The 17532-nt window shown below is 43.2% G+C and overlaps 1 protein-coding gene across 1 annotated transcript in view; it reads right to left on the reverse strand.

Moving 5' to 3' along the window:
• FRAS1 (Fraser extracellular matrix complex subunit 1) overlaps positions 1–17532 on the reverse strand; it is a 139859-nt gene that overhangs the window by 37006 nt on the left and 85321 nt on the right. Inside the window, exons 28-31 of the mRNA XM_086464383.1 lie at positions 14270–14584; positions 9955–10108; positions 6001–6179; positions 3029–3145 (exon numbers count right to left, since the gene is read on the reverse strand). Coding sequence (XP_086320509.1) covers positions 3029–3145; positions 6001–6179; positions 9955–10108; positions 14270–14584 — 765 coding nt within the window. The remainder of the gene's footprint in view (positions 1–3028; positions 3146–6000; positions 6180–9954; positions 10109–14269; positions 14585–17532) is intronic.

Genomic DNA, 17532 nt, shown 5'->3' on the forward strand with positions numbered 1-17532 from the left:
AACCTAATTTGATCAAAAACTCCCTGGATGGAAGTATAATTCACTGCCTACATAGTCTTCCGGTATAGTCCGAGGTGGCTGGACTTTCAGAAATCCTGAAAGTGACTCGGCCATTTCCATTGGAACATAGTAGAACCAAGGCTTTCTCTTTTGTTTTAAATCTATCTAGAAATGTTCTGATCTTTCCATTACAAGATTATCATTTGCCAAAGGTGGGCAGTGTGTTACAGGAATTACAGTGCTGCATGAATAGACTTAAGTGCACAAAGGCAGCTAACTCGCATGTGTTCACGAACCTTAATCCTGCAGAATTAACAGCTACGAGAAGTCACTGAATTAAATAGTTCAGCTGGGTATGAAAAGCATTCAGCTCATTTTATAATCATGAACAAATTATGGAGAGGACAAGCTAAATCAAGAATACGGGCAATTAAAACATCTGCTCTGGAACATGAAACCATCACACGCAGGAACAAATTACAGGTTTCCACCGGCCACACGGTGCAGCCCATGGAATCATGCTGCTCACACATATGTAGTACCACCCTGTCAAATCTGTGTCCCGTTCTGCTGGCCTTGTGTCACAGACTGGACATCGGTCTGGACACTGGCAAGGCAAGGTTTCCTGACACCAGCTCAGTACACCACAAGCGCCACCGAAACCGCAGTTCATCTCTCTCCAGTGTTTTTCACATCAGAGGAGAAACTAGAGCCTATGAATGATTGTTGTGACGCAGTAAATAAAACCTTGTCAGTCCCTTTTAGATGTGAAAGTGTCACACGTCTAACTGGAACCAAAGGCCACAAAGTTTATTTGTGTTATCTATCAGCACTGCTATATACAGGTCTGTATAAAAAGGGCAGACTTAAAATTAACAATGATGTCCCCTTCATACAGCCACTTTGGGAAGGGAAGGGAAGGGAGGAGCACCTCTATATGCCTACAAAATTTTCTCTCCTTCACAAACCCAACCTCAGTTTGCATTCAGCTAGAGTGAAGCTCAGGCTCCTTTTACCGATATGGGGGAAACGGGTAACTTGATTGAAGAAAAACCAGTACAGATATTAAGTCCAGTTTAACCACCAAAGAGCCACCGAACTTCCTCTGACCCATCTCAGCAGGGTCAAAGACAAGACTGGAGGTATATGAAGACTTAACATTTTGTGCTTGCTGTTCAGCCAAGAAGCCAGTCTAATGCTGAAGGAGTTTGAAGACAGATGAACAGAACTCAATCACGTTGATGCCAGGAAGTGCAATTTTACGATGAAAAGATTTAAGGTTATGGTTGCTTCATAGTTGCCTCCAAGGCCTATTTGTCTCTCCCAAAGGTAGGGCTTGCAGGTTGTGAGGCGCCCCTCAGTAAAATGTACTTTATGGCACTATTGAATTTTGTGGTGTGTAATTAGCTATAAAATTCAGCACTGCATGGCTCAGCCAGACACCACTCCCATCAATTTTGTCAATAATGACAACAGCAAAAAGTCAAGAGCAGAAAGATACACTGCTGGCTATTGCTCCAAGTAGCACTCTGAGCAGGTGTTGTTATTGCCCGGGAAAGGTCACCACTATTTTAAACCCTGACAAGGCCGTGGTGTCATGGACTTTTCATTAATCCCTCTCCCGCTGCTTCCTTCGGCCTTTCCCGGTCCCATGCCTGGCAGGCTGTGCTGGCTTAGAAGTGCTTCGTCTCCCCTTAGGAGGCTCCTCCCAGGGACCCACTGCCCCTGGGAGATCTGCCACATCTGCTCCCCTGCACTGCATGGGCCCCTCAGCATGCTTTTATCTGTCAGGGAGTGCCCAAGGGCACAGGATTTCTGTTTGATAACGCTGAGCATACTGCTGGCACCTCACATGCTCTAAATAAATCATCAGCAACGAATAACGCCGAAGATGACGGCACACTATGTTCGAGTTTGTAGACCCAGCTCTCCCCGCGGGCAGCTCCTGCCTGAAGGGCTGGCCTCATCTCTGCTTTCTCATCACAGCCTGCCCCGTCTCACTCGCCTCAGGACTGCTGCTCAGTGGATTATGATCCTGGTCCCCTTCTGAAAGCCCCACTGACCACAACAAAGCTATGAGGCCAAGGTGATCTCTAAATCAAACTTCCTGCCTCAGGGGTCGTAGCTCTCTGTGCGGCCCAACGTGTGACTTGGGTGCAGAGCCCTGAAGCTTCCCTCTAGCTCAGGCACTCAGGATCCCTCCCTACAGAATCAAAGAAGAGGAGACAACAGAAGTAGAGGGGAAAGCGGGACTTCACCCACATGTGTGATGGGGACACAGGGAGATGGCATGCAACAAAGCCAGACAACTCACAAAACCAACTTTAAACGTCAAAGTAATTTTTTCAGTTAACACAGTCAGGGAAATAACTACATTAAAGAGATCACTCTTATCAAAATGGTCATTCCCAGAGTTGATGCTGCATGAAAAGGTAATTCAGTTTCATAGATGCAGATATAATGGGCTTATCTGAATGTTTTCCACATACATTACAGTCTGTGTTCCTGATGTCAGAATGACGGACGAAAACTTTCTAATGTGGGTGGGCTACAGTTCTGATAAAGTTTATTGTGGAATTACCAGCAAGATCTAGTCATTACCGTGTCTCTAACCCACAGTTTTTCACTTTTGCCATTCCTAATGGCTTCTCAGGAAAGGGTAAGAATTCCATAAAAAGATATTAAACATACTTTGTCTTCTCTCTCTCCCATCTCTTCTCCAGTCTATACATCCATCACTTTTAATACTGAGTTTTTCAACTTTTTATGCATATTTTCTCCCCCATCTACTCTTATAATCTGTCTTTTTTTTTTCTCCATTTCTACTCCAGCTATCTATCTGGTGCATCTACCCTGTTCCGTAGGCTTAATTCAATCTTTGAATTAAGCACAATATCATGGACAACAGCAAGTACAGGAATCAACACTCAGCGGTTACTGCTCTATGCAAGGTTCTGGTCGCTGTGCACTGCTGTAAGGAGAGTGGGAATACAGAAACCACCAGTCAGTGGTGTCGGTTCACACTTACAGCCATGTGCAAAGAGGAGCCGAGGGAAAGCTGAGGTGCTCTGGGTGTCTGTGGGAGAACAGCAACGTTGAACACGTGGCTTTCCAAGCTGCTGTGTGGGCTGGCAGAGCTGGACACCTGGGAAGGAAGGACCACATGAATGGATACATGACAAGAGGACACCACTGCATTTCTAGACCACTTCCATACTTGCCCTCTCCTCTCCTTCTGGTCTGGGAAGGCAAAGACACACCTTTCCAGCAGATACCAACCCAAAGCACACATGAATGGTTGTTGACGGGAACTAAGGCCTTTAAATGGTAACCAGTTTCCCCGTTATTGCCTGTACCATCTAGAAATGGTTTACCTCTTATTAACATTTAGAAAGATATCTGTTTGTCATTTCCCTACCTGCTATTCACTCCTGCTTCCCCCAGTCACTGCCATAGTTTTGCTGAATTTTGCTCCAACTGTCTGTACAGCTTAAAGGAACTTGTCATCACAGGACCAGAAAAAAATAATGGGTTTTTAAACCTTCCTCTCACCCTCAAAATGACCATCAGTTAGTGCTGTCAAGGTGAAAATAACTGGTCTTTAATAATGGTACTGCCTTGGCAGTGACTCCCTGTGATCCCAACATCTTCCAAGACAGGATGTACTCGTGTTTCACACAGACCCATAAAAATTTTCCATATGCCACTACAACACCAAAGCTAAGTCAAAGGTATCTAACTCATAATAGAAAACCTGCAGTAATGACACATAACACAAATAATATTAAATTTGCAAAAATTCAAAGGTCCAAACCCATCCCCTAGAGATAAGCCCGCAAATATTCACAGCAATCCTGAGATAAGGCAAGCACCCAAAGAAATACAGCCCCTTTCTTTGTTAGACTCAGTTCTGGCTTTCTCTTTCAGTAGGGATGGAAGTCTGCACCTGAATGCAATAGAGCACTTTGTGAGCATGAACAGACTTCAGCACAGGCCTAATTTCATAAAAATGCATGCTCTGCTGAAATGAATGAAATTATTTTAGCCATTTGCTGGACCTGTTCTGAGTTGCTGTCATCTGAACGGTAATTGCCAAAGTACTAATGAAAACAACGTGTCGCCCCTTTCCGAGATGCCCCAATCCACGGTTCAAGACCCAGACAGATGTGTTGTGGTCTCCTGATGTGGCCCAGGCAATCACAGCTTCCTTTCTCAGTAGGGCTCTCCATACAATTACTGCTACTGCTCCAAGATACTAAACCCAAACATTTAACTCATGCAAAATGCTTACTCTCTAAGAGGAATGCAGCAATTAAGCTAAAGATTAGCTTGTTCAACATTGATGCTCACAAATTCCTCATTATCACTTATGTTAATCACTTTAGAAATTACCTTAATTGCCTCTCCGGTGCTACAGTAATAGCTTCTGACTTGTAAACCAGATGTAACAAATGCTGCACGCAAGCGTTCACGTAGGCTTAGCATTATGGGAGGCTGTTAAACCTTCCAAGCAAACAGCAAGGACCTGTCTGAGGAATTTTATGGCTGTTAAACCTGTGGGGAGGTGGGATTTATTTTAGTATTACATCTGCTGGGGAGTATTTGTACCTTTTTTTTCTGTTTGGAAGAAGAAGTACTCTACAGCAAAAATTAAATTATTAGCTTAGGGAACTGCAGAAAGCAGGTGGGTTGCTTGGTTTGGGGGCTCACAAGACGAAAAAAAGGCACTCGGAACACTGCACTTGGAGTAAATTTTACATGTTTTATAAGAGAGTGATGTATTTGCCACGCAGCATCAAGGGTTCAAACCTCCTGTCTGAACTGTAAGTGGGGCATCAAACCAGCCTGGATACGAGCTGCAGTAACACACTTTGCACAAGGGAAGTGCTTTCACAGAGGTTTGGATTGCAGGGATCCCTTAGGAGATCCAGGTGGTGCACAGGACCTCTGTAAGGGTCTCCTCATGCAGATCTGGCACCCAGCTGGAGGTCTCTAGGACAGCCAAATGTGTGGCTATCTGGACCCACCTCCTCACTTTTCCCTTGTCCCCTTGGACCTGCCTGATCTCAAAGAAGGGTGGCGGAAAGGAGGTGGCAGGTTACAAGACCGCTGGGAGTCACCCTCTCTGTTACCTGCTCTGTTACTTCCCCTAAGGCCTGACAGGCAAAAAAAAACATTTCCTGTTCCTATTTCTTCCCCAAATGCAAGCCCAAGCATATCAGCAGGGTGTACCCAAGGGACAATCCTACCCCACAGGCAAAAAGGATAGTGGAGAAGGGATTGCCGTCACAGCAAGAATCAGTCTCTGGACACCCTGTGTCATGCTGATGGGGTGTTACAAGCCTGCTAGTTTCATCCTGTGGAAGTTATAAGTGCAGAATCTGTTTACCCGTTCACTCTGGGTACTCGATCTCAGAGAGCTTTCCTGCTTAGACAAGCTAGCAGGCGCTAGGACAATGTCACTGCTTTTCTACAAAACCGTTTCCCTCCTGGAACTGTTCTACAGAAAATCAGGCCAGCTATTAGTTTAACAGCTTAAATGTTAGATGCTACTTGAAAGACAATTTTCTCCAGGTTTGCAATATGGCCTGTGATTTGACATCCAGAAGGTTAATGCCATTGCATGCGGCTCAACACTGTGGGTAGCTGGCTGCTTGGCTCCACTGCCACAGATTAAAACTTGGGGACCCACATGCAGGAAAAGCTGTGCATGAGTAAGAGTCTCCCACAAATTCAATGATGGGTTGCATCCACACTGACACATCAGCACATGCATATTCATCTACACGCAAGCAACACGCACCTATACACACTTAAGTCTGTGTGTAAGTACAAATATATGTTTACACACATACTCATGTGTGCATGCATGTATTAATGCATGTGTATCTATTAAAACTTTGGGTCACAAGATACAGGGAACAGCAGACTGAGTCATCTCAGAGAAAAATGCCAGCGGAACTGCTGTGTGACTCCCGCCGTGAAGACGATGAGGAGTACCTGGAATTCGAAGGAGTCACTCTCTACTTCAGATCCAGAGTGCCTGTACCACACAATGCCTTCGTTGATGTCCTGCTGGGTAAAAGAGGTGGTAGATGAGGCTGCTCTTCCATCAGGCAAAAGCTGCCATGAGTCTGCTGGGCCATCTGCCGGCATCGGGACCAGAAGCACCACTTCACCTGGCAAAAGCAAAGACGAACGGCCACGGCACGACTTGTGAGAAAATTAAGGAAGAACAGACGCCTTTTCTAATGAGCATCCAAGACAAATATCCACCCAATCTTAGTTTTTTTCCACCTAGTGTGACTAACAGAAATAGCAGTAGAGCTCCTAAAAGCCACTAATGGACCTTGCAACATCCCACTGACAAAGGGAAATTTTATCTCCTGTTTTGGCAAATGGCATATCAAGTAACTCATGCAAGTACACAGGGTCAAGCAAACAACAGGATCTGCAACTTTAAACTCCCAAAATGTCTTTCTGCCCACTGACCAGCCCCATTCAAACTCGAAATGTGTCCGTTTGACAAACTGAGCAGAAAAACAGACACAAAGGACATGCCTCACTTTCTTGAGCTCCTGTGAAGGGACAAGAGAAAAGTGAGACATGATCACGGTTAACAAGCATTGCAGCAGACTACCCATCTTCCCCTCAAGGGTACAACTTAAGTATCAGAACACAGCATACTAATTTTTTCAAGGTCAGCTCTTTTCTAGCTCTTTTGGGGACTTATTATGCCAAAAAGTATACTCAACCAACTTCTCTGAACAGAAATCTTCAACTGAAAAAGAGCTCTTGAACAGATATAGTAAAGGACCTCTGTATCATAGGCTGTACAGAAAGCCTGTATGCCCTGGTTTGTAGTCCTTACTCCAAAGAGCACGTAGCTTTTACATCTCTAACATCCAGCTTATTTTTGATTTTTGTATTAGAAACAGATTCTCAGCCAGACTGAAACATGACTCGCTTCACTGTGGATATGACAGAGAAGAGCAGGATGGCTGCGTGTCCCACTCGCTATCAGCTTTCCTCAGAGATGCCTGCAAAGGTTGGATTTTGATGTCACTACTAACGTTCAACAGATTTTCATAAAATTACTCAAAGAGCCAAGTGCTACCCATCAAGAAAAGGGTATCAAAACCTTGGTCATCAATTTCATTGATGTGACTGTTTTTCCTAACCACACACCTGACAAAGAGCTATAGTATGGAAATAAATGACAGAGTTTTCTATTTTACAATGTAATTTACTTGTTTTGGAGTTAACATATAACCTATGAAAAAATTATACGTTTCCCCTATCTTTACTATATATAATTTAGTTGCTCTTTAAATAACTTGTTAGTTGTATATTGTGCTTTTCTACTAGTCCTTGAAAGTATCCCTCATGGCTACTAATTCAGAAGCCTATATATCATAAATCACTTCAACTCTCCTTACAGCATTAATCATTCTGTTATGCAAAATACCCTTCATAAGCTCTCCCAGCTCCTTTCCCAAAACCACCCTCAAACAGTTGGAATAATAAAAAAATAATTCAGCAAGCTGAAATACCACACTTCCATTTTATCATCAAACTCTATGCTAATATTCCCTTATCAGTGCCCTAATTACATTCCCAATCTTATGTTTTTGCTCATGGGAGTTCACCACCTTAATCTTTTGTGTGATTTCTGAAGATGCTAATCACATACCCAAAGGAGTTAGGGCCTGCAAGTTGTTTATCCCTCCCAAAGTCAGAGAAGAAACAACTAGAATATATAGCTGCTTTAAGCAAGAGACATGTCTATGTGTGTTCTTATAAATTAATATTTAACATGATCAGAAGGAACAACTCTATGATGATTACTTATACAGTTTATGACTACCATTTCATTTGAAACATTTTTTTTTTTCAAGTAGAAAAGCACCTGCTGATAGGTTACACACATGAATGTACAACTTGGGCACACTCAGGCAATTTATTGAAATATATGGAGAATATACAGCTCCGATTTCCAGAGCTGTCTAGAGGATTCAGGCACTGCCATCTCATTCATTTGAAGAAGAGTGGACACTCGCATCGCTTTTCATTGGCTTTGGAAATTTCATCCTCTAAGAATGTGTGTCACATGGAGCAGCTTAGGGTATAACAATACCTACTCATATAGAAGTGAAGTGAGTATTTTTTCCACATAACAGAGCTGTGTTGAGGCATTCCGTGTGCTGGGAGGAGAGCCAGGGAAGACACTGGTTCTATTTCTAGGGACAAAACAGGAGGTCCAGCATAAAGAGATCCTCAGAAAGACCAACTGCTCTCCAGTGCCTTATTGTACAGAACCAAATCAAGCGCTGCAGAAGAAGGGAATCTGGACAGAGATCTCCCTTCCCTAATTACATCCCTTTTGTTTGGTTTCAGAGTCCTGAAATAAAGGGCAAGACGCCTTCTTTGTCCACACACTTGTGCTACAGAAATGTAGCAGCTAATTCTAAAGTGGTTTTCTTTCCTATCTAGAAATCGGATTAGACGTATTCTACAGGTAGGAATACCTTTTCCATTAGTCAAAGACTAAGATAGGCAGATAAGCCCTCCTTGATTCAGGATGCATCTTCTACATTTCTCTGTCTTATTTTTTATCTCTCTTCCTGTGAAATAGTATTTTAGATAAAATTTTGAAGATCATTGATTTCTACTGCTTATTCCTCACCTGCAGCTACAAACCCGTTTGTGTTATTGCAATTAATTACAGTAGAGATAATTATGGTGATACAAATACAGGATTATAAATTTTGGTTAGGGTTAGGCAGCAGGAGACAAGCTCCTCAGGGAAAAATTCTTGTTTTCATGTAAATGCTTATTAAAAATGAGAAGACAGCCCTTCAACTGCAGAAAACTAAAGGGGGAATACAAATTAATTACTTCTCTTCTAAATTGCAAAACTAACATAATCTATGTTTCCATCAGGTACCGGCAGCTGTTATGGAAACCAGTCTACCCTTATAGCAAAAGGCAAAAAACCAGCACCGATGTTGCTAAAGGGATCCTCTAATTTTATTCAGCTCAGCAAATTAAAAGCAATTCTATCATTTCACAGAAGTGCAAAATATATTATTTAACGGTGTGGTTCTAGGGAAGAAAATGGTGATGCTGAGTGGGAAAATAACATTTTTCTTTTCTGTCCGTACTTCCTTTCCTTCCACACAGGACATCTCCTTTCCATACAGTTTCTCTCAGTTTGTGTATCAGCCACAAATCCCAGTACCTTTCACACACCTCCTTGGCCTGGGTCCAGAACATATTCTATACGCTGCAGCCCTACGCGCGGGGTTGCTTGTGAAAGCCGTTACACTGAGAGATGAGACCAGAGCCTCTCAAAAGGAATTTGGAGACAAGAATTATATACGGATGCAAATGTCACCCATTTCTATTTGAGTCAATAACCCCTTCTATTAGTAGAAAATAAATCAAACATCATGGAATTTAGGGTGTTCTCCAATTCCTCATGGTAACCTTTTGCTCAGCAGTTTCTAGAGGTAGATATTATTCTATGCTCCTCTTAGACCAGGCATTCACTGTAGAATATTATCTTTTGGCAGTGAGTAAGATTCTGCTCTCACATGGCTGTAAATCCACCAATATTTAACCACCACTACATAAAGACAGTTGCAGAAGTTCAGATTACTAGGCAGGACAATAGTGCTTCATTACTTTGCATGCCCATTTGAACTGGAAAAAGATGAGGTAAGCACCACTTATTTAGCACAGTATTATAAGGAAATACTCCCTCAAATGCTGTTTGTTGTGGGCAAAACCATGGAAGAATCACATTCCCACAGGTCTGTGAAGAACATGCTTTTCCCCAGAAGTAACCAGAATCTTGTGCTTTTATTTAGTGGATGGACACCTTAGGGCATGTGGGGTGAAAAGCAATGCCCTACACCTGTTTTTTGACTAGAAAAGTTCAAAGATATTTACCATGTCTTGGCTGGTCCTTGATGATGGTGTAAGTTATCTCGGAGTCACGGGCACCGGGTAGCTTGGCGTGCAGAATTGTCTTGGAGATCTGTAGCATGCCTCCCTGAGGCACCCAGACGAGGGAATTGGTCACTAGCTGAGGGCTTCTGTCATTCTGCATGCAGAGGGACAGCAGAAAAAGGTTTAACCGAATGTCAGCAATGCTGCACTAATGTGAACAGATTTTCAAGTGAAAAGAATCAAGCAGAGTACTTTGGAATTTCTTCTGCTTCAAGAAATGGTTGTGCATCCTCCACCTGCATCCCTTGGGCTCAATTCTCACCCTGCAGAACTGACCTTGTCAAGTCATCTCTTAACTACTTACATAAAACTGAAGTCTGCTTGAACATCCCTCAAGGTCTTTTGCTACTTGGTGGGTTTTCTAACCTTCAAATTATTCCTGGCTTTTTTTTCAAATGAATATTTACCCAATATTCATTTAAGCTTCTTGAAATGTCGATGTCAGGACTGGACGCAGTAATGGTTTCATACCATTTTCATGTATTTCAGTAACACCACTCTGTCATTCTAGGATTGTATTAGCCCTTTTTGGCTCTAAAGTACTTTGCTAGCTCATGCTCTGTTGGACAGGCTGCCAAAATCCCCACGACCTCTTCTGTACCATGGTTCTTTCTTGTAAGTCCAGTTGCTGTAAATGTGACTTCTCTTCTTGACTTCTCCAGATTCTCCTTGAAACTGGATGTGGTGAACTGCACAATCAGTTAAAATCCTGACTGCTCCGTGTAAGTCGTCATCTTCCTCCTCATTTACTACCCCACATAATCACGTGCCACCCCAAAACTGATAAACGACTCATTACTATGTTCTTCTGAATCTGCAACAGAGATGGCAGAGAGAGCTAAAAGGATGTTTGTGAAAAAGAATCACATTAAAGGATGATTTCCCATCTCCATTTTGACATGTCTGCTGCACAGCTTTCACCCATTTAATTTGTACTGTACTTATTTTGCACAGTGTTAACTTTTAAATACTACGTGACCCTTGACTGTGTTAGGTCAAGAGTTTCCCAGCACAATGGTTGCTTTATTTTTTTCAAGAACAGTGAAGAAGAAAAACAGATCCTGTGCCAGCCAAGAGAACCCTGTTGATCTCTATGATAACTTTCCTCTGACCTTATTGATTCGATCACATCATGATACACACAGGCCTAGCAAAGCATAACTGCAACAGGAAACAAACTAAAGAGGTCAGAAAGGTCCCTGGATTTACTGTGTAAGGAGAGAAGAGAGAGACTAGCCACACTTCAAAGAATGACAGGCAAAATGTACTGTTTGAAAATAAAACATTTCTAAGTGAAGGTTAATTAAACACAAGGTTGTGGTTTTGCTATAAACATGGGACCCTTCGGCTTTTCGGTAACTAAACGACTGAACATTCCTTCACTGGCCACGTTAAACCAGTCCAGCATTTTGTAATACCATTTCCACACAGCTTTGACGCTGCGATCCTGCTTGTTATTAAGAACATATTCATGAGACAGCTCTTTTTGCTTGGTAATCTTTTTAAAAAGATATTTAGAGACAAGCTATTGTCTGACCTGAGCGCTCACCCTGTGTTCAGCAAAACAGCTAGAATCACATTAGATTTTTTTTTTTTTCTGTACTGATACCTGAGCATACAGTTTGCAAACGGTGGGAATGAACTCACAGCACAGGAGAAGTGTTTTCAGAGAGCCCAGGGAGGCTAATGCGCTCTCTAGTCCGTGCTTCAGCTACCTGCTCCCAGGTAGGGCAAGATGCAGTGCCTTGCAAATATCTTGGAGACCTCCCTTAGCTGGATCTCTTCTAGAGGTCCTAAAATAAACATCTTTTTTCTTATCCCTGCATTCCCCCTAGCCTCTCAGAAAAGAAAGGCTTCCATGTCCTGTCAGCAACGGGCAGATCACACGTGGGTAGGTCTGACCTCCTCTGACTCACAGCACATAGCCTGTGATCATATTTTCTAGGGCATGGGCTCCTTATTCCCCACTGGAGCACCAGTGGTGGTGCTCTGCCAAAAATGAAGCACCAGTAGGTCTCAAATTAACTTCAGAGAAGCTGTAATTATTAGAGAACATCAACAAAAATATAGAGCAGTGCAAATCATTATTAAGAACTCTCAAAATAGAGGCCAGCTGTTCAGACTGCAGTAGGTCAAATGAAGTGTTTGGATGAGGGAAAAGCAGGCTGTTAGCAACCAAAGGGACTAAAAAAAGCACCTTGCAGAAAAGAGGGCACACCTGTTGTGAAGAAACAAAACCTTCTAATTCCTAATATTTGGAAGGTTATGTTGTCCCTCGTTTATGTTTTCACACTTTCACCCCAGTGCTTCTATGGATTAATGTCTGAGAATTATACTGTCTGAGCCCACTGAATAGGAATCCCAGAAATGTCCTTTCCCACCAGGACTGACTATATAAAGCCATCCAGCAGCACATTATAACAAGCTCCATGTACTCAGATAAGTAACATGGTTAAAAAAAACACACCCCGAACTCCCGCACCTCCAGACAGGGTCCTACCAGGCTCTTTAGCAACCTTTGGATGTAAACCAAGGAAAAAAAAACAAGTGTCTTTGCGCGTGTGTCTCAACAGCCCCTTTTCAGAAACAAACCCTGCACGCATTTCAGCTCCCAAGGCTACTCCACAAAGGCGATAATTAGGATGAGGCAGGAGCTGGGTAGCTGCCAGCTCTACCCTCGTACTAAAAGCTGCTCCGCTTTCACCTCTGTCACCACCTTCATTCTTCTCTGTAGCCATGTGCTGCACAGAGAGACTTGGAAAGATAATGAAAGACAAGGGAGCGCAAAATCGGCTAATAAAAGAAACGATACTCAGCAATTCACCCTCACCAGCATTTACAAGAACCTGCTTAATCAACAGCATAAAAAAAAGAGTGACAACACAGAGTGGTGTCCAAGCATTTTTACAGTCCTTCTGATCTTATACAGGCTCCTTAGGGCCACGTAAGTGATCTGGATAAAGAAACCACAGGCAGGGCTGCTCTTATTCCAGGAGTCTAATAACTCAGCACCAGCCTTCAAAGCAACCGCTTTTTTATTCCCAGACCGATGCGCGAGTCATGTCACTAATTATCATTAATTACTATGCAGCTTCAGGAGCACCTGCAGGGTCCAAATGGGATCAGCCCTCCTCATGCTAACTACTCGTAGCGCTTGTAAACCTTAAAATTTTCATGCCCAAGTTGCTGTGAAAGACATTTAATACAGCAGAGATGACAAAAGAGGGCTAATATCATCTCCTCCTAACTCCTTTCCATGGAGTGGGAGCATTCAAAGGTTGCATAATTCTCAGATCCACACATAAAAAGACTGTGAACAGCAGACGACTTCTCTGATAGCTCTATTTTTCATTACTCTTTCACATTAACCAAAGGATAATGAAATTTTCAGCTTTTTTTTCCCTTCTGTTTTATTACAATACCGCACTACCAGAACCAAAATGCTTGCAAGTACTTCGGCAACTTTATTTTTTTTTCAAGGCTCCACCACACATACTGAACATATTTCATGCCTTGTTTGGCTAGGGTTTGTTTCATAAACAAATGGAAAAGCACCACCGTTTGTAATTTTACTGCTGTAATCTCTATAAAATTTAATATAAAGTGCTACTACATGTCCAAATACAGAAGAGGGAAACTACTGTCATTTAATTATGAACTGCAATAAAAGCAAGAAATAAAAATTAAAATACTCCTCGTTAATTTCTGAGTTTAGGTATTTGCGCCCTGTCCTTAGGGAAGTTACTGAACAGAAAGGTGCATCGAGTGAAAGATTTCAGTGGAGCAACGCTAAGCCAACAGCAGAGATCCTGACCTTGGGAGACTCCATCAACACCACCAAAGTACCAGCGATACACCTTGTTAGCCAAGTTGTTCAGCTCATGCACTGTCCTTTTGTGTCTCATTACACTCCCATTGGCCCGGTGGCTGGTTTGCCTATCTCATCGGCCCTCTGTCCCCACCATCCACTCATTCTCTAATTCACTGCCCTTTCCAGTGCAAAACTCTTACCTGCAACTCCAGAAAATCTTTTTATCAAATAACTAGGGACTTCAAATTGTCAGAGCTGTACAGCTGAACTATTCTCATTGCAAACCAAAAATGCAGGTGACCTCCAAAACTCAATCATTCCACTACTTTCTCCTGTCTCTGATCACAGCCTGTCAGTAATGCAGGATTAGTGACACCTCAGGGACACAGTGACACCTCTCCAGACTTCTAATTTGTCTGCGAGGGTTTATGTCACAGCACATACCTTGGGAATGACCTTAATGTGGAACAGGATGTTCTGGAAGTGGTACCCATCGTTCACTTGCAAAAGAACTGCATCGTCCCGGGTGTCAGAGCCATCGTGAGCATAATGCAGCAGTCCGCCAGCAATGTCATCCAGGTGGAATATGGCCGAGTCTCCAGGAGGTTTGATGAGCCGCCCATGATGTGGAGGCTCTAAAACCATCAGCACAATGTCCTGAGGATTGTCACTGTCTCTCACACCAAGCAACAGTTCTGTTATAGTTCCAGTTTCACCTCTGCGGACAAGGAGGGCCTTATTTCTGAACACATACGGGGCCTGAAACACAAAAGCAGCTCTTAAGTGTTTGCTAAACCTTAGCAATTTGATCTTGATCAAAGTCTGAAATGAAAAATGTGAGGTTAAGGAAATTAGCTCACTGCATCCCTGGAAACCACCTATTTCTAAGCAACAGAGAATCACACTCTGCACTTTCCCCCACAGCAGGCAGATCTAAGAATATCTAGCAATTTAGACCGATTTAGTTACATTAAAAGAAGATTTTCATGCCACAGCAAGCATAGGAAAGGAAAAAAACCCAGGACATTTATACAGAAAGCAATTTATTTATCAGCTAGAGCCTGTATTCCCTTTGCTGCCTGCACAGATAAGAGGCAAGAGACAAGGCTTTGCCTTATTACCATCCATGGAAATTCAAATGGAAATACGGACCACAACTATTTTGGAAGGTCTACACACCACAGGTATGTTGGCAGGCCCAACTGGAATGCAGGCACCTGAGATGCTGAAGATTTATGTATGTGAATAATGAGTTCAGGGTGGGCTGGGGATGGAGACACACCACACCCTTTCTATGGTTAACCTACAGCTTTGATAACTTAAGACATATTTAAGAGCACTGATGCTTGAGAATAAGACCCCACACAACCCACATGCCCAGGTTACCTATCTAAAATGAGTTCCAGAGGGGGGAAAAGAGGAAGCAAGGAAGAACACCAGGAGAAGGAGAAGAACCTACAAAAGATACTAATAGCGGTGAGCCAAACTGAGAGGCAGAAGCTTGAATTAACGCTTCCGAGTAGAAATGAGTCAATCAGCTAACACTGAAGGATGTGCTTTTGCTTGTCTCGAATGAATAAAGTCCATCTCTCAAAGACAGCAAACCTGGGTGGTCGTCAGCATCAGTATTTATGTATTTTCAAAGACTCCACACAGTCTTATTCATCCTAGAAAAAAGATCAGCTAAAGTCCACATTTCTGCTGGTTTAAAATAGCTCTCTAGTTCTTTGTCATCAAGAACGTTTAAATCTGCAGTGTCTATTGATCCCAACAAACACCATTCGCCAGCGGTAATACCTTGCCTCAGGAGGGAGGTGATCTCACAGAGCCAAGGTCCAAGCCCTGCGAACATTCATCAGCAAGCTAACTGCTGCCATTTCACCTGCGTACAATTTATCAGGGTTATTACGGATCGGCAGGCAAAATTCCTATTATTAAATTTCACTTATGTATTCCAGGGCAGTGACTGCAGCTCTTACTTAGGTGAATGTCCTACTGAGGCAAACAAGAGATCAGACTGAGCAAAGATTTCAGCACCAGCCAGGATCAATATAGGCACAACAGGATCAAAATCCACCGTTTGCCTTACACTAAGGACAAACTAGAGTGCTTCTAATTTCTAGAAGTTATGGAATGACTAATATGAAATATAATGATTAAAAGCAACAAAGTGCAATTAAAAAAACCCCTGTAATTCCTAACTCTGAAGCTACCACCTCTCTAGGGTCCCACTCTGGAAAAAAAACAAGCAGTGCAAAGTCTCAAGACTGTCAGAGAACCACAGTAATTATGCATCTGAGGAGGAATTGTTTCCTACAAGGAACGCTAAATACATTAAAATGGAGACCCCCCCCCAGGCCCCCAGCATGGTGCGTAGTGAGCAAGTCAGCAGATCACCACGTTTTTGAGCTGCTGGCTACATTCCTACTGCACTCGGTGTGAAGCACAGAATGGCAGCAGCATCTTCAGACACAAACCCATCCACCACTGCAATGATTAAAAGAAAAGCATTTCTTCAACTGCTCATTGGGAGGATAGATGCTGAGTCAGGCTTGTAGGCAGGAAGGAGTCAGCACCAAAAGAGAAAGGATGATAGCCAGATTTCCAGTTACAGCTTTATCAAGCCATTTAATGCCCCTCTGAGGATGTAAATGGGCCTTAAGAGCAGTTTGCACTGTAAAGTCTCTTTATACTGCTAGAATACGCCAAGTAGCCACAACAACTTCAGTTCAAGCCAAGCTATCTGACTGAGCTTTCAACTGGACAGTTTGACTATGGAAAAAGCTCAGCGCAAGCTGCAAAGCCTCCTTGGAAACCTGGACCCCGCTGAAGTGAGCCCATGGTGAACTTGCTGCCAGAACAACCAGCAGCAAGCAGGAAGCTGGGCCGGGCGGCTCCAGCACACCCACTGCCCTCGCAGCAGCAGCAGAGGAACACCCGTAGCTTGAATGGGAACCAAAGCCTGTCCACGGGGATGTGATGATGTGACCTGCTGATAGGCTGAGCTTGGCACAGACAGCTAGGCTGGGCTCCTTTCTGTAGTGCTGTGCCCTCTCCCTTAATGTGTATCTCACACGCCTCTTCATACCTTGCTTTTTAGAGAGCCTGCCCTTGAAAATGAGTCACAAACGTACGGCCTGTATACACCTCTTGGGTGAGGCCCCTTCACGATATCCTGCTACAGACTTTAAATAGCAATATGAGACACATGGACACCTGACAGTAGCATCAACTTGACTAGAAGTCGTGAGCAGTTTAAGAAACACACTTTAAACAGCTCATGCTGATTTAATTCCCAGCTGTCCTGGAACAGAGCATTTAAGTAACCGCTCTTGACTGTCAAAGCATCCCTACCATAGGGATCAATCATTGTTCAAATGCCCTGCAGTAAGAGACTGAACTAGACTGTCCGCAGATCCAAAGAATCATTTAAACAGCAGGGACTCCTTAGCCCTCACTGATAATTGCTCTATGATTGTGCAGCTACAATTCCCTGCACAAGCAAAATTACATGGGACAGCTTCTTCAGGCACTTACCCAAGTCTAGTTCTTCCCTATGACTCTTGGCTGCCTCTCAACTAAATGCGAGTTGAGTCTAATTGCCTGACCTGAACTCTGGCTCAAGCTCTGCCCAGCTCCTTTGTTATCACTGCAAGAAACCAGGGCTCTGAATGGTAGAAAATTTGAGGTTGAAAAAACTTTGTTAC

The sequence above is a fragment of the Leptosomus discolor genome, chromosome 4 (assembly GCF_034619465.1).
Source record: "Leptosomus discolor isolate bLepDis1 chromosome 4, bLepDis1.hap2, whole genome shotgun sequence".
Taxonomy (NCBI): domain Eukaryota; kingdom Metazoa; phylum Chordata; class Aves; order Leptosomiformes; family Leptosomidae; genus Leptosomus; species Leptosomus discolor.